The sequence below is a fragment of the Archocentrus centrarchus genome, chromosome 18 (assembly GCF_007364275.1).
Source record: "Archocentrus centrarchus isolate MPI-CPG fArcCen1 chromosome 18, fArcCen1, whole genome shotgun sequence".
Lineage (NCBI taxonomy): Eukaryota > Metazoa > Chordata > Actinopteri > Cichliformes > Cichlidae > Archocentrus > Archocentrus centrarchus.
Window position 1 is genome coordinate 12,413,557 of NC_044363.1, and position 23,200 is coordinate 12,436,756.

A 23,200-nucleotide genomic window follows, 5' to 3' on the forward strand; every position below is an offset into this window, starting at 1 on the left:
GCCAAAAAGTGGTTTCTGATATTTGACAAAAAACTGATTGGCTTATTGGAACTGTGACAAATATCTTTTTGGTCTGTAATCTATGAAACGTATTGGAAACATATGCTCATGAATGATATTAAAATGTTCATATATTTGTGATTTCACTTGTTAACAGACTCATCGTTATTTTGACCTGTTGAGTTCAGGCACATTTTAAACAGTAATTATTGATCACAGCTGATTGGAGATCAGCACAGTGATCAATCAGTCTACAAACTGAAGAGCTAAATATTAAAGACTCCTCTGAAAATGTCTGACAGACCAATGAAAGAAGCTCCAGGAAAAAGAAAAGTCCTTCTTTGATCTGTGTGATCAGAGCTTTGAATGTTTCCTCAGTATTTTGTGATGATGGCTGCAGACTGCAGACAGTGTTTCTCAGCTCACACTGAGCTTGATGCTCCCACAAAGCTTCCACTGCAGACCCAGCTGTTAACATGTGGATCTGTGGAGTTCAGGGAGCTCCTCAGTCACATGAAGCAGCAGGATGAGACTCAGAGGAAGAAGTCGAGGTGAGCACGCTGCTCAGAGACTGTTTACATGATGATTGTGTTTCTTTGTTGTTTTTCAAGCACAGTGTGATGAGCAGAGCTGCAGCAGCTGCTGTCAGTATGAGAGCAGCATGGAGGCCGATCCTTCCTCGACTCTCTGCCTGTGGGTTCACTGTTGGAGTTTGAGGTTTGGGCTCATCAGCAGCTGCTGGAAAGGACACAAAATATATTTTATTCCTATAGTTTATAAACTAACTCCAAAGAACATAAAATATATAATTCCAAAGTTCAACACTAAAATATGGTACAATTTTTCATAATTCTACTGAATCAACTTACCAGTGACGTTAAGCTGACATCTTCCAACACTGAAGCCATCATCAGTGTTGACCTCACACAGGTACAGACCCGAGTCATCAGTCCTGAGTCTGGACACTTGAAGTCTGATTCGTCCTTCTCTGAGGGCGTCTTTGTCACTCTGGACTCGTCCTGAAAACTTTGCATCCTGAGACTCTGACACCTCAACACCTCCATGAACACGATACAGGACAAACTCTTTATGATCAATGATCAGGTCACAGAGGATGTTCAGTGAAGTGATGGATCTGTCAGGGTTGGTGGTGAACGTCCACTCCAGTGTGATGTTGTGGTTCTCCTCTGCCTGATAGGAGGTCTGTGTCACATTGACTACAAATGATCCTGTTGAGGAGACAGAGAGGGAAAGAGAGGAGCAGACACACTGAGAACTGGAACAAATCTGTTGTTGAGCTTTATTTGGAGTTCATAAAGTGAAGCTGTAAACTAACCAGAGACACATGAGGTGAGGATGAGGAGCAGCAGGATCCTGCAGATCATCTTCTCCCTGTGAGAGGAGACAGAGGTGAAGAGTCATGAAAAAAAAAAAAATGTATTTGGTCACAACAAATGTCCAGAGCAATAGAAGACTGTATGCCCAAGAGCTGCATTAAATTCTTGCGTAACTGGTCTAATTAACTGCTGGCTGATAATTTTGCTTTACGTGTCCACATATCGTTGCACCAGAGGTACAAACTAGTGCATAAAGAAATCCCGGGAAGGAAAAACTCCCAGGCTCAGGGAGGGGCGGTCATCTGCTGTGACCAGTTAGAGCTGAGGGGAGAGAGAGACAGGAGAAAAGACACTGTGGAAGAGAGCCAGAGATAAATAATAACTAGTAGATTGATCCAAAGTTGTGTATAAACACAGTGATAAACGGTGAGTGAAGAAGAAACACTCAGTGCATCAGGGGAAATCCCCGGGAGGCTGGCCTAATTCAGTGTAACTAAGAGAGGGTTCAGGGTCACCTGATTCAACCCTAACTATAAGCTGCATGAAAACAACAATTTAAACCTGATCTTAAAAATAGAGTGTCTGTGTTCCCAATCCAAACAGGGAGCTGGTTCCAGAGGGGCCTGAACGCTGAAGGCTCTGCCTCCCATTCTGACAATAAAAGCTGGGATGGTTTGATGTGGTATTTGGGTTTAGGCTATTTAATCTTTGCAGGTGGCAGCCATAGTCTAACTGCAGTGACCTTTGGATTGTAAAGTTAGAGTTGATGAGCGTTTTTTTTTTGGGGGCGTTTGTTCAAACACGATGAGAGAGGTGGGTCTGACTGGGTCTCTCGCATTAATGTTCCATGATAACAGCCAAATGAAAGCATGAAAACAATGAAAACAAACGAAATTTCACCGCGCTGTTTCTTCTTTATTTGTAATCTCTTTACTCGCTGCGCGGCGCTAAACTGAGAGCTGAGAAGAAATGACCCTGCAGTCAAACTCTTTGGTTCTTCATTCAACCCTGAAACTGCAGCAGATCTTCTCTGCATCCTTCTGCAGCATTATTATTTATTGCGTTAATATTACCGCACAGGAAAGCACAGGATCAACAACCGATTAACCATGAAAAAATATCTGCTGCGCCACAGCGCGACTGCTTTCTCCGACACGTGTTAGAGGACAACTGTGCTGCAGGTGGTTTCTCCTGCCCAGCAAATATATTGTAATGTAAAAGTATTGTAATGATCCATGATGGACGTTATTGCTAAATGTGTGTCACAGTTATTGTTCTCTTTAAGTTAGGTTGTTTTGGGGTTGAACCGGAAGGAGATGTGGGGGGTCGCTCTTGGGAGGGAGGTCTCTTTTTTTCTTGTGTGAGTTAGAGTTGGCTGTATCCGGCGAGAGCTGTTCTGTGTGTGTCCGGCCTGATTAAATGGTGTTAGTAACGAAACCTCTGCCTGGTGCTTGGGTGACATAACGGAACGTTACACTGGTGTCAGAAGCTTAAACTACGAACTACCACGCCTGGATCTATTACCAGCGGCTCTGCTCACGGCTCAGGGACACAACTCCCGATTATGCGGAGGAACACTGTTAAGAAGGAGGAGCAGGAGATGGATATCCGACCCGCTCGCAGCGTGAGGGAAGCGGCGCTCCAGCTGGCTGCTGAGGCTGGGTTCTCCCCAGGTTTGTCTCGGCTGGAGGGCCGTTCGCGCCATGATCGCCATTTCGGCGGGACGGAGCGGAGGTCATGTGATGTAAACAATGACGGCAGCGCCCATGCACAGCCGGCTACGGTAAACATAAAGACACCCAAGTTCAGCGGTAAGACGCCGTGGGAAGTGTTTATTGCTCAGTTTGAACTATTAGCTGCTGCAGCTGGCTGGTCTGTCGAACATAAAGCATTGCAATTAGCTCTGTGCCTGTGTGAGGATGCAGCAGCATGCCTGCTGCTGCTGAGTGAAAGAGAGAGGGGAGACTATACTGCTCTAGTTGGGGCACTCCAGAGACGGTTTGGGCAGTATAACCAGCCTGTGCTACTGAGGTCAGAGTTTCACAACAGACGGAGACTGCCTGGAGAACCGCTGCGTATCCTGGCCCATGACATTGAGTGCCTCTGCAGGCGGGCCTATGACAACATGCCCCTTGCAGTGCAGACAGAGCTCGCCCGTGATCAGTTCCTACAGGCCCTCAGTCCCAAAGAGCTCCGTATTCAGACACAGCTTGCTCGTCCAACCACACTCAGTGCAGCTCTGGAGTTGGCGTTGGAGAGGGAGATGCTGACAGGACCTCCTGGAGGGGCTGAGGATTCACCAGTGGTCAGAGCAACATCTGCACCTGCTGAGCGGACGGAGAGGCAGGGGGGACCACACAGCATGACCCAGGCGGCTGCTCTTCAGTCACCTTCTCCCCGTGCTGGCACACGCCGCCGACCACAAAGCTGCTGGGGATGTGGACAAGCTGGACATCTCATCAGGCAGTGCCCCAGGTTTGCAGCGGCGCAGGGAAACGGTCAGGGGCCCGTGTAGGTGGGAGTACACGGGCCGTCGTGACCAACACCCCCACACCACCCACATTGTCACCTGGCATGGTCATTACTGTAGGCTGGACCCAAGTTGGTGACTTTTGCCACATTCCGGTGGTGGTTGATGGGGTATCCTGCACAGCACTCCTCGACACAGGGTCCAACACAACACTGGTCCGACCTGACATCATTCCAGCTGGGACTGCCATGCAAACAACCAATGTGCAGCTTAAGACAGTGACTGGTGACCTGGCCCCCATAAAAGGGAGGGGGATGTTTCAGTTTAAGGTTGGAGACCTAACCATGCCTTTTGCTGCCTGGGTGGCTGACGTCCAGGATGCCTGCATCCTGGGGCTGGACTTTTTACGAGCCATTGATGGTGTGCTGGACCTCGGGGAAGGCTGTCTGTTACTCCCGGGAGGAGAGAGGGTGCAGCTTAAACCCCCACCTTTAAACCCATCCCCTGCTGTAATAGCGGCTTGCACCTCGGAGTCCCCTGTATTACCACTAGTTGAACAGCGAACTGATGAAGAGGAGAGGCTGTCAGCAGTGAGAAACGTCTGGTCCAGGAACTGTGAGGGCCTGACTCAGCAGCAGCAAGGAAGTCTATGGCAGGTGCTCTTGGACTTTAAAGACATTTTTGCCCTCACAGAGTGTGATGTAGGCCTGACACACTTGGTGGAACACGTTATTGACACTGGGGATGCTCGTCCTGTTAAAATGCGTCCTCGTCGCCTTCCTCTGGCTCATCAGGAGGCGGCTGACCAAGAACTGCGTGAGATGCTAAAGATGGGCATCGTAGAGCCATCTGAAAGTCCCTGGGCATCTGCTGTGGTGATGGTGCCCAAGAAGAACAGTCCACGAATGCGCTTCTGCGTGGACTACAGGCCACTTAATAAAGTTACTAAAAAGGACTCTTATCCCCTTCCCAGAATCGATGAGTCTCTCGACCTGGTGGCAGGGTCTTCCTGGTTCTCCACCCTGGACCTGCGAAGTGGTTACTGGCAGGTGCCTCTGTCCCCAGATTCTAGACCAAAGACGGCCTTTTGCACGAACAGGGGACTGTGGCAGTTCAGAGTCCTGAGCTTTGGCCTGTGCAACGCCCCAGCCACCTTTGAGAGACTTATGGACGGTGTGCTGGCTGGTGTCCCAAGACAGCAGTGTCTGGTCTACCTGGATGACCTCCTGGTGCATGGGACCTCTTTTGAAACCACCATGGATACCCTGAGACAGGTAATGGAGAGAGTAAGGGCCGCAGGCCTTAAGCTGCACCCGGACAAGTGTCACTTCATGAGGAGGGAGGTGGAGTTCCTTGGTCACAAGTTGGGTCGGGAGGGCATCAGCACTTTGGAGGAAAAAGTGCAGACCATTAGGGACTGGCCCACTCCCGCAGACCAGGTGCAACTAAAAAGCTTCCTGGGACTGGCGTCATATTACAGGAGGTTTGTAAAAGGCTTCTCCTCCATAGCTGCACCACTCTTTCGCCTGCTGCAGAAGGATCACGACTTCAGCTGGACCCAAGACTGTCAGCAGGCATTCGACACCCTGCGCAGATCCCTGACGGAGTCTCCGATCCTTGCCCCACCTGACCCCGCACTACCATTTGTCCTGGACACAGATGCAAGTAGTGTGGGACTGGGAGCCGTGCTGTCGCAGGTCGGACCTGAAGGTGAGAAGGTGGTGGCATACTTCAGCCGGGTCCTGAATAAGAGTGAGCGACGCTATTGTGTCACACGGCGAGAGCTCCTGGCTGTGGTGATGGCAGTGAGACACTTTAAGTACTACCTATGTGGCACGCCTTTTATCATCAGGACTGATCATGCCGCCCTCCAGTGGCTTATGTCTTTCAGAGAACCAGAGGGGCAGGTGGCTCGTTGGCTGGAGGAGCTCCAGGCCTTTAATTTCACTGTGGAGCACAGAGCAGGGGCACACCACTCCAATGCGGATGCACTATCCCGCCGCCCATGTGCCGCGACAGGCTGCCGCTATTGTGGGAAGCGGGAGGAGAAGGAGAGGGAACTCACAGCAACAGATAATCCTGCACAGCTCTCCTGCAGGGCACTCCTAGTGGTGGACATGGCAGAATGGAGGGCCCAGCAGGAGCAAGACACCGACCTGCTACCAGTACTACGATGGCTTGAGAACGAGCAGCGACCTAACTGGGATGAGGTTACCGGGCTCTCTATCGCCACCAAAGGGCTGTGGGCCAAGTTCAATGCTCTAAGGTTGGACAAGGGAGTGCTGCAGCGCGGCTGGAAAGATCCTGCTACAGGTGAGGAAAGGTGGCAAGTTGTGGTACCCAAGTCGCTAAGGCCAGCGGTGCTGGAAGCCTGCCATGGGAGTAGAGGCGCTGGCCACTTTGGCGTGTCAAAGACCCTTCGCCGCCTGCGCCAGGGTTACTATTGGGGCCAGCAGCGTAGAGATGTGGAGGGCTTCTGCCGAAGCTGTGACTCCTGTGCCGCCCACAAAGGTCCGCTGGACCAGTCCCGGGCTCAACTTCAACAGCAACCGGCAGGTGCACCGATGGAGCGAGTGGCTGTGGACATCATGGGGCCATTTCCCCGGACTGATAGGGGAAACCGCTATGTGGTTGCTGCTATGGACTATTTTACCAAATGGCCGGAAGCATACGCCATCCCGGACCAGGAGGCACATTAGTGGAGGGAATGCTCAGCAGATTTGGAACGGCAGGGGTTCTTCACAGTGACCAAGGCCGTAACTTTGAGTCCAGGGTGTTTGCTGCCATGTGCGAACGCCTTGGAATTCAGAAGACCCGCACCACGCCACTCCACCCCCAGAGTGATGGCCTGGTGGAAAGGTTTAATAGGACACTGGCCCAGCAGTTAGCCATCATCACGTCAGAACACCAGCGTGACTGGGACACTCACCTCCCACTCATCCTAATGGCCTACAGGTCGGCCGTCCAGGACTCCACCCAGTGCACACCCGCCCTGCTCATGTTAGGGAGAGAACTAAGGACCCCTGCTGAACTGGCTTTTGGGAAACCTCCTGATGCTCCGGATGCGCCACCGGGTCAAAGCTATGCCAGGAAGCTGCAGGACCGACTGGAGTCGGCGCATTCCTATGCTCGGGACCAGCTGGCAAAGGCGGGACTGCGGCAAAAGAGAAACTACGACCTGACTACTAAAGGGAGGCACTTCCGTGCTGGAGAGCTGGTGTGGGTCTACAGCCCGAAGAGAAAAAAAGGACGGTGTCCTAAACTGGACAGCAACTGGGTTGGACCCTGCAGTGTCCTGGAACGAGTTGGGGAAGTGGTTTATAGAGTACAGTTACCACCTAGAGGCAGGAAAGTGGTCCTGCACAGAGACAGGATGGCCCCTTATAAGGGTCGTTCTCCTTCCCCTTTCTCTGAGGGATGCGTGCAAATCCCCCACACTCCAGCTCAGCTGGACTCCCAGCTGGACATGGCTCCCTCCCCATCCCCTTGTTCTCCCCCTCAGTTTCCTGTAGTTCATGCCACCCCTCGGAAGCCAAAGAGGCGACGTCAACTGCCTCCCCGCCTCAGAGACTGTGTTTTTCCCTCGAGGACGAGGAACTTTTTGTTGGGGGAGCAGTGTAATGATCCATGATGGACGTTATTGCTAAATGTGTGTCACAGTTATTGTTCTCTTTAAGTTAGGTTGTTTTGGGGTTGAACCGGAAGGAGATGTGGGGGGTCGCTCTTGGGAGGGAGGTCTCTTTTTTTCTTGTGTGAGTTAGAGTTGGCTGTATCCGGCGAGAGCTGTTCTGTGTGTGTCCGGCCTGATTAAATGGTGTTAGTAACGAAACCTCTGCCTGGTGCTTGGGTGACATAACGGAACGTTACAGTATCCTAAAAGCTTCTGTAAAGACTCCTTTAAAGATGCAGCTCACACAGTTACTCCCCAAACCGACCGCAGTTCATTTATTTAAGAGTAGAAGAAGAAAAGCAGAGCAGCTCATTCCTATAAATATATATTTGACTCAAGAACACCTGGGATAGTCTCCAAACATGTACAGGGCTCATATAAAACATCACTTCTTTGTATTCATCTTTACGGTGTGTCTCTGTCACAGGGAGGATAACATGTGTTCAACAAGCCGGACGGCGAAGCTCTCTTTCCAACTCGGTCCCACTTTGGATTTCTGCCCTGCAGACCGTGTTTCTTGCCGGAGGGATACAGATCCACGGAGGATGTAAATCCACTTCCAGGGAGCTGATGGAGAACAGAGAGGAGCAGTAACACCACCCGGTGCCTGTTTACCCTCTCATCGGGTACTTCCTCGAGGAGAAGCAGAAACCAAGATCGGACTCACCCGTGATTAAAGCTCGAAGCGACCGATGGACAAACCCCTGTCGATTCACCGGGTATTTCCTCCAGAGTGAGAGTGGAGCCGACCGCAAACACCACAAACACTGATCTGTGTTTCATGGAGAGGAAGCGAAGCTCGGAGCAGCCGCGCTGATCTGTCCTGGATTTCCTCGACAATAAACAGGAACCGAGGCTGGACAAAGGAGCCAGAGACCAGGTGGGAGTGTCACTCAGACCGCTCACAGCTGATCCGCCTTCTTGCTGTGAGGTGGCGCATGCGCAGTGATTAACCAAAGCGCCTCTCAGGAGCAGGTACAGAGCTGCTGTGAAGCTATCACTACCTCCTCTCTGTTCTCCTCTCTGCACTCTGAAACTGTCATCAATAAGAGTCCAGCTGTTCATAGAGCCAGGTAACATGACTGCACATATTTGTACTCAGAGTCCAGCTCAGCTTGTTTTCATAGAGAAGAGTTTGGGTTTTAAATCAAACAGAGGAGCGTCTGTTAGGAAAAAAGGTAAAAGTTTAGATTTCTGTATTTGTTTCCGCTGGGACAGAGTTCAGCATCTGTTATCATCATCCTGAGTTTACATCCTAAAAAAGTAAAAATGCAGTTTTCCATGACTGCAGGATTTCTGCTGCAGCTCCTCTGAGAGGCTTTTACCTTCTTCAGAGCGCTTTGCGACATCTCGCGACATCTTTGAGGATTACACCGATGATGAGAGCTGCAATGAAACTGGAACAGAATCAGTCAGGATACAAAATAAAACACTGCAGGTTTTTTTTTTTTTTTTTCATATTATGAACTTTTTAATGTTAACAACAGTTGTACAATGTACAATTAATTTTTTTTATAAATAAATAAGTTTCAACTTAACAAAAACATTAACAGTTTTGATTTAAAAGAATCATAAAGTTATTTTTTCGTCAATAATTCAAGAGTCAAATGTTGAAAATTACACTTTAATTATTACACTGCAAACACACAGATAGTCAGAGGGATTTGTTTTCTGATGCATTGCAATAAAGTTTTACACACAATCCCACCACATTATTATATACACATACTAATTTTACATAGTTAAAATAATAAGATTTAACATAGAAAACATTTATATTTAAAAAAAAAGTTGGAAAGTGCCTGAGAGATAAAAATGCTCTAAAAATAAAAAATAAAGCAAATTTTAAAAACAGAAAAAAACAAAACAAAACAGAAACCTCACTTAGACACAGTCAGGTGATGTGGGTGCTTTGGACCAAATTTCAGAGCTGTGCTTCAGAACATCTGCCCTTCAGAAACTCGACACAGTATTGAAACGTCTGTATCAATCATCCCATCCTTAGCTCTCAGAGATGTCCCAGGAAGACGCCTGTTACAAAGAGACACTGCACACAGTTCTCCCAGCAACCACTGCTCAACAACTGCAGCTCCATCAGCTTCACTGTGAGCGCACACAGAAACAATCCAACCAAAGTAAAGAGGACTCATTGTTTACTGTGTTTAATGAATCTCTAAAGCAGCTTCAGTGTCTGCAGGTTTGTTTTCATGCTGCTCTTAAAGTTTACAGCCTGGACCTCCATAATGTAACAGGACTGTTTAACCACTGAGCTGCTGATCCTTCTACAAAGCTCTCTGTAGCTCTGTGAGTTTCTACATGTGTGACAGATTTATATATTTACTGTATAGATAAGTGTTTCTTTAATGTCTCATCCTATTTTACACACAGTAGGTGTCAGAGTTGTGTATTCATGCAGTTCTCCACATTATGAATTATGTAGAGAGCAGAGGGAGGTGATGCAGGTCAGTGATTTATGTCACACCAAGAGGAGCAAAGACTCAAAGAATGAGGCTGAGATTTAAACACAGAGATGAAGAAACAAGAATTCAAAACATGAAGCTGAGAGAAAACTTACAGGTGACTGAGGTGAGGATTTAGAAATAGAGTGTGGATGGGTGGGGTAGTTAGTCAGCTAATGAGAGCAGGAGGGAAAGTCTGAGGACACCTGGTGGACACTTAGAGGAAGACAGCCTGCAGGAAGGAAATGAGGAGCAGAAATGTTTGGTGGTTTCCTACTCTCAGCTGCATGTAAGCAGTGCAGGAGTCCTGCAGCCATTTAAATACATGAGATCTGAATGTCTTGATACAGGCTCAATAAACCAGGTAAGAAAATCCCCAAAAGATCGACTCTCTTCATCTGGATGCAGCGTTTGCACTGAAAAATTCTCATCCAAGCTCATCCCATGTCTGGGTGCATGAGGTAAAAAACAAAAAGCTTCCATTCTTTCAGATCAGCTATGTCAGAAATATAAATGTAAAATGAGTTGCTGAGCAGTGCAGATGTTGTGAGGAGCAGCTGCTTTGATGTAAGACATACAACATAATATAATTAGTCTATTTATTGATATTATTTTATATAAATAACCAGCAGATACCAAGTCAAGCTTTGAGTTAAACAGTGGAAGTGGTCACCAGTGGGAGGATAGATGCTGTTAATGGATCTCTGAGGAACTGTCAAACACATCAGTGGGTGTGATGTGCAAACAGAGCCTGGATTGCTCATTATAGCAGCAAACTGTTAACTTCAGATGATGTTGGATGAGAGAATCACTTTAGATTTGGATTTAGCTTCACTCCTCATTCTTCAACATGCAGCATTGCTATTGTAAATGAATGATGCCATTGAACTGTTTATAATGTGTTTGTATTGTTAATAAATACCTTGTGACATAATTGTCATTGTTCTGACTCATCTGTGTGTAATTCATGCAGGAAACCTGCAACAATAATAATTCTCTCCTCAGCAGGAGATCAGATTGAGACGCTGAAAAGCTCAGATCAGCGACTGGTCGTTATCGTGATTTATGGACCTTGAGCCACATGTTATGGAGGGAGATGGTAACCTGGATCTCTTTTCAAAGATGGTCTCAGGTGTTGAATGTGAACAGCCTCCTTAATTTGCTTGCTGAGTCCTTGTTGATGACCTTTAACCTCTTTTTCAGCTGCTGTTTATGCTTTCATTTGTCCAGGCTCCAGGATACAGACTGAACAAAGTATTTGAAAACACATTTGAAATAAGTAAAATGAAAAGAGAAACTCATTTTAGCAACATCAGATCCAAAATAGATCACAGTCATCCCTCAAATATGTTATATATCAATGAAGAAAATAAAGTTAGGGTAGAAAAGTTTGGATAAAAACACAATTTCTCATAAGAAGAGGAAATTTTAAAGAAAAAGACTAAAGACGAACAACAGTCAAGTCTCCTCAGTTTGATTTGACTCAGTGAACCGTGCAGCTCAGCAGCCTTCATATAGTAAGATTTTAGCACCACCGTGTGGTCGGGCGTGGGGTTTGTGTAAGTGGAAGAACTAAAAAAAGAAAAAGAAATTGCTCATAAAGTGTAGCTGTAAGACCTTAAATCATCATTCCTTGATGGGGCTGAGCTCTAAACACTGAGCTGCAGGAGCAAGAATTCAAAGTATGAGGCTCATGCTTAGCATCCATTCACATGTAGGACCTCCATCAGGTGCATAGTTAGCTTTAATTCTAAAGGTCTTCAAATTTGCATTAACAGTTTAGATGTTGCTGCAATTTTCACACATACTCCATTTTCAGAGGCTTCTTTGATAGTTTATCTGTTTTTATTGTTGCTATAGACAGTACCACCCCCTTCCAATGTTATCAGTCCATTCAATGGACAAGTACTGGAGTATTGTGCACTTCAATTATTTATTGATTGATTTAAAATCAGTGTGCAGACACAAAGTTAGTAAAGATGTGGGACTGCCCCAAAACATCTGGGCCTATCAGCCCTCCTGAAGCTGAATTTATGCACTGTGCTCATATGGGATTGATCCAACAGCTTCCATTGGCTGATCTCTACAAAAACGTCTTCGTCCCGAGTGAAGTAGTACCTTTCAAAAACTGATGAATCAGGGATTTCCAAAGTATCGTGATAATCACGCAATATTCTGTCCACATGAAATGATCTTCATATTTTCAATGCATCAGTCATTACTGGCTCCTCCTGGTGTGGCAGCACCATTTCTGTCCTCTTAATCATGTTTCCAGTGAATAAATCAGCTTCTGATTAGGTTAACTTCATGGATATGTTGCTGTGACAACCAATCCATCATCTGCCTTTAAGATATTAAATGTATATAAAGCACAAGACCAAAATCCTGGAAATGTGTTTCTTAGTTTTCTTTACTTTGTTATAGTTTTTAATATTCTGCTTATAGTTATTGTACTTCATTCTAGTTTCTCTTTGCTCGTCTTCTCTGTGTCTCATGTTTTGTGTTTAGTTTCACTTCCTGTTTTCCTGAGAGTTGTGTTTATCTTGTATGCTCAAGTCCTCGACTAGTTCTCTTTGTTCTTCATGTTCCTCCCTTTTTTGTGTAGGGTCTGTCCTCCTTCAGTGTGCTTCTCTCCTCAGGTGTTGGTCTGTGTTTCTGTCTTCTTGTTATCCACTTCCTGTTTTATTTTGACAGTTCCTTACCCCGTGTGCCTTGTGTTCAGTTTTTGCTTCATTAGTGTCATTTTGTTCACCTGTGCCTCGTCCTCCTCAGCTGTCTCTCTCTTCCTGATTACCTGTTGTGTGTTTAAGGTCTCAGTGTTGTTTAGTTGTTGTGTTGTCAGTATTTACCCTCATGCTGTGTGTTCTTTGTCAGTTTATTTATCTAGCTGGGATTCCTAGTCTTGGCTTTGCCTTGTTAATTTTTTGTATAATTACACATTAAATCTGTTTGTAAGTCCATGTCCTGTGTTGTGAGTCCTCTCTGCTACACAGCACACTGTGACAGTCTATGGCCCACTTTGTCCACATTGTAACATATCTACAGGTAACAGAAAAGAACAAAAAAATCCAATGAATATAATTTCAAAGATTCACTAGAACAGGTGGTTCATGTAATCAATAGATTGTTGAAGCATTTGATTCATTTTTTATTTTTAGCAGTTCAGAAAAAGTGTAACACTCTCACTGAGCAGCAGGAAGTCAAAATGATCACTTTGTAACTGTTTAGATGTCTTTGCAAAATCTAAACTACATTAAGAAGCTTATTTTAATGTGTATGTATATAAAACAGCAACATGCTATACACTCATATCAGTCATTAATGTGAGGACCTTAAATCAAACTCAGAATGAAATGAACAGAAAGAAAAATAATTTTCTCTTTTGTATCATATGTTGTTATCTAGCATTTAAAACAGATGTTAAAGGAAGAGAGACTGAAGGTCTGTTGGTTTGTGACTCAGCCTGCTACATGTAGCTCAGACAGCTCCAACAGCTCGCCCTGATACAAAGGTGGTCCTCCAGAAGGGGTGATATCAGGCTGGATGGGTTGTCTTTCTGAGTTACTCGGCATTCTTCTGTGTGAATTTCTCAAATAAACAGAAATTAAACAGACAACCAGTCCAGCTGCTGCTATTAGTCCCAGTACCACATACAAGACAATGCTTCTCTGACTCTCTGGTTGGGGTCTCGGAGTTGGTGTCTGATCGGCTGCTGTTGGAGAAAACACAAAGATATTTAATGACACTTGTTTGTTACAATAAAAAGCATATTATACATTTAAGTTATAAAAGACAGATAAGCAAATAATACAGTTCTCAGTAGCTAAACTCAGTCAAGTCTATTTTAACGGATCAGTCAGTGTAACAGTAACAATCATCTTAAAAGAAGAAGAGGAGGGAGAAATTATTTCCTCTTAGTAATGTACCTGTGACATTCAGGTGACATCTCTGATAGCCAGAACCATCATCAGTGTTGACCTCACACAGGTACAGACCCGAGTCATCAGTCCTGAGTCTGGACACTTGAAGTCTGATTCGTCCTTCTCTGAGGGCGTCTTTGTCACTCTGGACTCGTCCTGAAAACTTTGACACACTGACACCTCAACACTTTCATGAACACGATACAGGACTGACAGTTTGTTTTCAGTAAGATTTTCACAGTATGCATCAGTACATGAGAGTTTATACAGTATGTCATCTGATGAGATACAAAGCATGTTAAAATGTTCAGGAGAGCTGTCAGGGTTGGTGGTGAACGTCCACTCCAGTGTGATGTTGTGGTTCTCCTCTGCCTGATAGGAGGTCTGTGTCACATTGACTACAAATGATCCTGTTGAGGAGACAGAGAGGGAAAGAGAGGAGCAGACACACTGAGAACTGGAACAAATCTGTTGTTGAGCTTTATTTGGAGTTCATAAAGTGAAGCTGTAAACTAACCAGAGACAAATGAGGTGAGGATGAGGAGCAGCAGGATCCTGCATGCACCTTCCATTTAGGTTTTCAGTGTGTGACATTATGAGTTAATGTCTGACTGTGGATTTTGGCCATTGTTAAAGAGATTCAGCTGCTTTACAGTTAGTTCTGTCTCACGCGTCCTGCATTTGGGTCCACCGTTGTCTGGCACACAGCCTAATGATGACAACAAATGCATGTAAGCACATTTAGTATTTGAACAAAACGAATCAATTATTTTCAGCTTCCACTGAAACCAGCATAACTGATGAAATTCCTTTGTTCACACAAACCTGCTGGCTCAAGAAAAAAATACAGAACTGAAATTGATACATTTTTTCAAATACTCACAAAAGTAAAGTACTCTGCTGTAGTTTTAGGGGCCTGTCAGTGGGGCAGTTATTTGACCTGCAAATGGCAGATATAATGTAACTGTTCATTATCAGAAAGGCTCGATCACAGCGGGAACACAAAGAGTGAACAAAGAAACAAACAGCATTAATGTTCATGTCAGAGAATCTTATGAGGAAGACAAAATATGGAATAAGAGTATGAATTCAAAAGCTTCATTAATGACAATTTAAATTCAACATGATTTGAGCCATAAATGTTCTTCTGTGTAAAAGGAAGAGTGGTCTCTGTATCCAAACTGCAATGTCCAGATGTTTAAATCACTCCTGTCCATTCCCAGTAAAACAAACTGCTTCAAAAACATGTTACCTACATCTTAAAATAATCTAAATTTTGTCAACATAAATATTTTGCTTAAAAAAGCTGTACTTGTGTGTTATAAGCATAATATGAGGAAATAACATTCACCCAGTGTTTTCATTTCCTGTAATCCTACTTTCAGCACAAAAACTGTTTTAAAGTGAATCTAACACACTGAGAGGAAGACAATCACTGCAAGCGTGTGATCAACCTGATCATCATAAACTTTGATCCACTGGTGGCTTTATCTTGGTGTTTATTCTCACAGTAACATGTAACCTAAAGACAGTGGTGGACAGTAACGAAGTACAAATACTTCGTTACTGTACTTAAGTAGATCTTTCAGGTATCTGTACTTTACTTGGGTATTTATTTTTCTGACAACTTTTTACTTTTACTCTCTTCAGACAGCAGCTCTGGACTCTGATCATTTCTGCCTATTTCACTGTTTTCCAGCACGTAGGCTACAGATTAACAAAGAATCCCAGTACAAATTAGCACACCTTCAATAAACAGACATGCAGGATAAACAAGTCAACATAAATGTATTAAAGATCAAAACACATTATCTTCCAATGTGTAATACAGGACCACTGTGTGAGGGAAAGATGACTGGGAGCTGCTTGAGAGTCTGTTGGGATTTGCTCAAAGCCAACAACTTCCTCAAATACTTGCTCAAAGTGCTGAACTGTGAGCCTGTGATGCAGTTTCATATCACGTGAGTTTCACATATATACAAATGAGAAGTTGTTACATTGTTAATCTTGATTCACCTGCAATACTTTGGTAACTTGTACGGACTTAATGTAGTGTTTAGTTCATCTGTGGTTTTATAGAGATTTTTTTTATTGGTATTTTTTTCACACGAATTAAAATCAGTTAATACCAGTGTGTTTTTGTGAGTCTGTTTTTATTACATAGTCTGTTATCCTACAAATAGACAGACATAGTACATCGTTACATGTTTGACAGTCTTTGGGCTCAAACTAGGCGCACTGCCTTACAGTGAGCGGCCCAGCCCCTTTACCCCCTGCTGGACTTGCTCCTTTTAGGGGATGCTCCCTCTTGTGGTGTAACGGAGGAACAGCTGCTCTTCGAGTACTATGTTTCATCTAAGACTGGAGCACAACTTCTTTTGTGACAACTCAAGCAAATAATACATGTTGAGAAATCTAAAATCCAACCCACAGGATTCAAACTTCCATTAAAATGTTCAAAAAGTGACAAAGTAGAAATGTAATATATTCCACACAATACACAGAAATGTCAGTTCTTCTCTTTATTTTATCTTTGATAATTATTGCTCAAAAGATTTAAAATAGAAAATTATTACAATATCTCACTTTGAGTGTGAGTAATTTACCACTATAAAATTACAAAAGCATATAAAATGCTGTGTGTTTCTCAGTTTTGTTGAATACACACAAACACAATGATGGGGAATGCTGTTGTAGCAGCTCTGAATCGGTCGCTAATGAGACGAGGAAACTTGCTTTGGTCACCACAGCTTTTATTTGAATCCCCCCTTTAAAATGGGGAACGAGGGGCATTAGTTTGGTATACACAGCCAGGCTACACTCTCTGTAAGACGTGGATGAAAGAAACACCGATGATTTAAAATCTATTATTTCACAGGCTGGAAATAGATACAACCCTATTAACATCATCTTTATAATGCTTATTGCAGTAATTACATATTTTCAAAGTCTATTAACACAGTCTTTTCAGCTGCTAGCTTAGTTTACCAGCAGTGAGGGGAGGAACACATCTTACCATCACAAGCTGCTTGTCTCCTCTGAGCGAGAGACAGGGCAGCTGTGACACATGTAGCTGGGGTGTCTGTGTAGATTCTCAGTCATCCAGGTCATAGTAGTCTCTGGAGCTTGAAAAAGGCGACTGGACTTCTTTTTTTGTTTCTTGAAGACGTTTCACCTCTCATCCGAAAGGCTTCTTCAGTTCTCAACCAAATGGTGGAGAGACCCAGGTATTTAAACCCCTGTGGGCGTAGTCCCCTGGAGGTGGTTATGACCCTCTATTGATCATGTGCGTGAACACATGTGCCCAGGTGTGAAGGGGGCTCATAAGGAACACACACACATTAAGAAAGCCCTCAAAACATGCGGTTACCCCAACTGGGCCTTCATCAAATCAGCTAAGATGCACAGGAATGAAGGCCAAACACAAACTACAGAGAATGGGAAGGACAAGAGGAACAACATTGTCATCCCATATGTGTCAGGCTTGTCAGAGAAACTCAGAAGAATTTTCTCCAAGCATGACATCCCAGTATACTTCAAACCAAGTCACACCCCAGGGTTATAATAGTTTTGGATTTTACATTATAGTTTAGTTTTAGTTAGTTTTTACTTTTTTTTCTCTAATTCAGTTAGTTTTAATTAGTTTTCAGAGTGGTTTTGCTCGTTTTTATTAGTTTTTATTTTTGGTTTTATGCTTAGTTTTAGTTAGTTTCAGTATTACTTTTAGTATTTTCATACTTAATCAGGTACCCTTTAAAGATACCCTTTAAAGAAATAAATTCAGCAACCAACTGTTCACAGACAGCAGAACTACATGCTAAATGTGTGTAATATTAAGGACACACATGAACATCAACAGGGAGAAACTGCAAACAATATGAACTCCAAAACTCGATAAATTCTACAATAAACTCCCAATAAAGTTCAGCCTCAGTGCAGCAGATTAATAACAGCTACATGTGGTGTTTGACAAAAACAAACTCCTTGAAGGAGTCAAAGCTCAAATCCAGCTGCATCCTGATGTTCTCTCCACCTGATGCTGCTTCTGTTTTGGAGCTAGCTTGGTTAGATGCTCGCTGATTAGACTTGCAGGGTCTTTGCGGCCTATGTAGCCTACGAAAGTGTCCGACCTCATGTCCGCATTTATGCATGTATAGCTGGATTGCGTGTGTTAATTACCTTGTGGTTGTGTGCTGGGGGTTTTTTGGTCCTCGCTCTTTGTGCTCAGTTTTTAGGGTGCAAACATATTTGTCCCTGTTTTTTCACTTTCTTCATTTCTTCACGTCCATTCCCATAGTTTCAGCAGCTCCCTCCAGGAATTTGCTGACATTTGTGAGTCCTTATATTGATGCTTTGATTATTAGTCCTGATTGTTATTATCTGACTGATAAAGTAGCCGGAAACGCACAAGGACTAAACACAACGTTGTGGCTGCGTTGACCCGACGAGTAGTCACGTTTCTCTGGAGGTGCAGGCCGGGTTGCCTTGTAGGATGAGAGCGGTTTCCGTAGCTGCCTTGTGTGCGCTTCTCAGGTCTACTTTGATGTTGGTGTTTTTTTTCCTGACTAAGAAGTGTTCCGTACATCATCCACAACATCATCCACAACAAGACACTCGCTGCTATCTGTGCTATCATAGTAAAAAAAAAAAAAAAAAACACCACATGGGACTCTCTGAGGAGCAGCGCGGTGTGCGCACGCACGCACATGCGCACCAATTTGCCCGACGGCGTTCCGAGCTTAAACTCGGAGAGAGGAAAAAAATGATTTCATATCAAACCACAAGACTTTTGAAAAAATAACAATATCTATAATTTCAGTTAGTTTTAGTTAGTTTTGTAAACTCACAATTCAGCTTTAGTTAGTTGTCGTTTCTTCCTTTTAATTTTAGTTTTTATTTATTTCAGTTAACGACAATGTTTTTTTAATTTCAGTTTTCGTTATTTCGTTCGTTTTCGTTAACTATAATAACCCTGTCACACCCTAAGACAAAAACTGGTTCATCCCAAGGACAAACCCGCCAAACACAAGATCAGCGATGTAGTGTATGCTGTTCAGTGCAGTGAAGAATGCTCGGACCTCTACATTGGTGAAACCAAACAGCCTCTTCACAAATGAATGGCACAACATAGAAGAGCCACCTCGACAGGACAAGATTCAGCAGTACATCTGCATCTGAAGGAAAAAGGGCACTCTTTTGAGGATGCCAATGTTCACATTTTGGACAGGGAAAACAGATGGTTTGAAAGAGGAGTGAAAGAAGCCATCTATGTCCACTGAACAACCATCATTGAACAGAGGAGGTGGATTACGTCACCAACTTTCCCCCGCTTACAGTGCTGTCCTGAGCTCCCTTCCCAGACGTCTCAACCCCCATTCACACCTTTGTTCCAGTGACCTCAATAGGCCACAGGAAACAATGGAGCGGAGTCCTAAATTGGTTTCAACTGAAACCACTGATTAAATATGACCCACGCCCCCTTCACACCTGGGCACATGTGTTCAAGCACATGATCAATAGAGGGTCATAACCACCTCCAGGGGACTACGCCCACAGGGGTTTAAATACCTGGGTCTCTCCACCATTTGGTTGAGAACTGAAGAAGCCTTTCGGATGAGAGGTGAAACGTCTTCAAGAAACAAAAAGAAGTCCAGTCGCCTTTTTCAAGCTCCAGAGACATGTAGCTGGGGTGTGTCACGCCATTTAACGTCCCCAAGCAACAGGTGGCGATAAGGAACCACAATAAGGAACCATAGTAAAAAGCCACGATAACATTAACGGCTTGATACAAAGAAATATATTTTACTTAAAAAAGAAAAAACATATATATATAAACACAAACTGACTTTCACTGTGGAGTTTTGAGAATGTTCATCTAAATTAACTTGCTACACTCTTGCAGGTCACTGCTGAACAGGGCGGCTGCAGAGACACGAGATCAGGGAGAAGGAGCAACTCATGTTTCGACGTGGTCCCGGCAAATCACGTGACTCCCGAGGACGCCATTTGTATCGGCCTGTAGTGTGGCATTAGATTCAGTGTGTTGTGCATCAAGTGTCCAATGGTTTCCTGAATGCCTGCGAGAATGACCACCACAGGTGCCATAAGCTGCAGCAATATCAGCATCGACCCCAGGACGGGTCAGAGGCGAGCATCAATGCTGTGAGCCACTGAGTGAGTGTGGATGATGTGGAGGAAAAAAAAGGGTCACTGAATCAGTGATTTCACGTCTAGCATAAAACACACACAAATAGGGCTGCATAAAACGATTATTTTAGTAATCGAGTATTCTATCGATTATTCCAGTGATTAATCGAGTAATTGGATAAGAAATACTTTTTTTTATTAACAGTTTATCTGCATATTTTAACTTCCGTAATGTAGTTTCTCGCCATGTGAACAAACAGCGGTGAATGGAGCAGCTACAAAGTTCTCTTTTCTTCACCTTAACACTTGCTGATCAGGTGCTTGATGAAGGACCTCCAGCTGTTTCACAGATTTAATGGTGGTTACTAAAAGAAAAAGCTGCTGTTTTGGACGCTGGAAAAACGTTTCCTTTTCACTACTTGAGCTCACCGTCACAGCTTCGCCTCTTTGCGCTTGCGCAGTTAAAACCGCTGCCTGCTATGAGTGTTTTGAAAAACTAGTGGCTGCGGGAGCCATGGCGCATGTGTGAGTAATGGTGTAATGCTTTGTATTCACAAGCATTCTCGAAAATACGTTTCTACTGCAGGTCTATATTTAGTCACTAATAAGGGATTAAAGTATAAAAAATATTTTGAAGGAGCCCCTCGGTCCTGGGGGGCGGGCCTTCCGGTACCGAACCATCGCTAGTGCTAATGGCCCGCGCTCGCTAGCAAACCAGTTCTGGTAGCTACAGCTGAAGTAAAGACAAAAATAGCAGCTGAAATTCTCAGCGAGCACAACACACACAGACACACAGAGCAGTGGAGGCGTGGAAATGCATGTCAGCGACAGTTGCCACCCGTCCCGTAAAGTACGGAACACGGAATGTTACGGAGCCGTATTCCACGGAGTCCCGTAACATACGGGGTTCTGTATTTTACGAGACAGGTGGCAACTCTAGTGATGATCCACTCTGTGTTAAATGAAATCCATCGCAGCGACGGAGAGCTTTTTAGAATGTGTGCTTGTGTATACGTGAGTGATTCACACTCCAGTCCAGTAGGTGGCGGTAATGCAGTTCTATGTTGGTTTGCCAGCCCCCAATAAACCCACAAAAAAACGTCAGCACTAATGCTGCTAATGCTAGTGAGGAGCGCCGCTTACACCGAGACAGCTGAGCGCTGCAGAGTTTAAACGAAGCATCGACACAGTAAATTTGTGTCGATAAATTTTTAGAATCGATTTAATCGAGTTAATCGATGAATCGTTGCAGCCCTACACACAAAGATGCTTATTTACTCCTGATATTGTCACAGTTGCAATATTTTCAGCACATCAGGGCTGCAACCCTCCGGCCAGCTGACAGGAGCTGCTAAACAACAGTTATAAACTGACTGTGTAGCAGTTCATCAAGACGTTTCCACTGTCTGATGATTTGGGGCACCACATCATTTACTGGTGTAGGTGGTTGTTCTACAGTGTTTCATCAGTCTATTAGTACTTTATGCAACCGCGTACCAGGAAATGTTTGAAAATTGAAATGTCATGTAATGCAGCTGTGAGTGTTCAGCATTTAACACAGGGGTGGGCAACCTGCGGCTCATCCAGGCTTAATGTGCGGCTCGCGGAAGTAAATTATAAGTATCCAGTTGAAGTGCATTTTATTTTTCTCAGTTCGGTTTTTGTTGTAGTTTTAAATTGGAACATTAGTGTGATCTTGAAATATTAAAATAAAATCATTTTATTTATTTATTTTAGTTTCTCAATATATGTGTCACTCGCGGTAACCGCTACCGGCTTCTGCTAGTATTTGCGGCTTTTCCGGGTAAACCGGGTTTAAATGGCTCTTTCCGGATTACAGGTTGCCGACCCCTGATTTAACAGATTAAACGTTTAAGTTGGTTTAAGTTGCATCATAGGCAATTGGTTTCCTCAAATAATTTGCGATGAACTAACTCATCAGCTTTTATAGTGAACTGTAGATGCCATCCCGTCTGTTACACGCTATAAAAGTATAAAACAATGAAGAGAAAAATGTATAAAAAGCAAGAAGGAAGGGAGAAAAAGGAGTTTTGTTTTAGGCGAATATAACACTGTATGTTATGGATATTATTAACCTTGTCTTGTATGTTATAAGCAGTAATGGCAGAACCAGAAGTCCCATTCAGCCCTCTACCAGCCAGGATGCTGGTCGGCCTCAGCAGCTCCTGGGAGCTGCCTCCCCTGTAAGTGGGAATTCTGAATGTCAACAGCTGGCCAGTGCCTCCTCCTTATTAGCAAGCTAATGCTAAATAGCAAGCTAATGCTAACCGCTAAATGCTGCTCCTGCTTGTTAATTGAGTGACGGGGCCTACGTATGTAACCAAAGCACCTATGAAGCCTAGGCAGTAATCACAGTCTTTGTGGACGTGTAGTTACATTTCTCTAAAAAACATTTTGACGGAGCCCCTCGGTGCCTGCTTCCGGTACCGAACGATTGCTAGTGCTAATGACAGCCCCTGCTAGCAAACTGGTTATAGGATCCTTTCTGGGGGCTACAGCTGAAGTAAAGAAAAAATTAAAGCCGCAAGCGGCGATGAGCGGGCCCTCGCACCCGGCGCGCGTCGACCCCTGGCGCGCTCCAGCCAAGCCGCGCGTCGACCCGTGGCACGCTCCAGCCGAACCGCGCTCGGAGGTTCTCGCAGACGAGAGAGCAGCTGGCTCACCCGGCTGCTGACGGCTCAGCAGGCGAGCCGTACTTCGCGTCGATCGTCTCCCGCTTCCACTAGGTGGCGTCGGTGAGTGCCCACTAATTAATATGTCACAATGCTCTATGTAATGCCTGCAGCCATCAATGAAACTGTAATGACCATAGGATGATGAGTATCAGTGTCCTACTGATTTCCTGTTGCCACTAGGTGGCGTTATGAGTGTGAAACAAAGCTGATAGAGGGGTGTGTCCAGTCTCCCTTACCCTCCCACTAAGCCTGTGAAGTTTGAGGCACATCGGACAATGTATGTCAGAGATGTAACAATTTGGTGCACTGTGGTATATGAGTAAAATCCCACATTTAGAGGGTTGCTACGGCAACACCGTTCAATATTCTACAAAACCATGAATATCTTTTGATGGGCTACTTGTGTAGATGATCTGGAGCCATTTTGGTGTGACTGGATGAAAAGCTGTAGTAGAAGATGATTCAAATAGCAGGCCTGAAAAATGTGAAAAATGCTGCAAA

At 44.5% G+C, this 23,200-nt stretch overlaps 1 protein-coding gene across 1 annotated transcript; it reads right to left on the reverse strand.

Annotated features, from left to right (window-relative positions):
* Positions 1 to 505: 505 nt before the first annotated feature.
* LOC115797009 (uncharacterized) lies at positions 506 to 1,389 on the reverse strand. Its single transcript, XM_030753496.1, has 3 exons — positions 1,337 to 1,389; positions 870 to 1,229; positions 506 to 738 (listed from the first exon to the last, which is right to left on the reverse strand). The coding sequence occupies exons 1-3, from the start codon at positions 1,383 to 1,385 to the stop codon at positions 506 to 508; spliced, it is 642 nt and encodes a 213-aa protein (XP_030609356.1). The 5' UTR covers positions 1,386 to 1,389.
* Between the last annotated feature and the right edge of the window lie 21,811 nt (positions 1,390 to 23,200).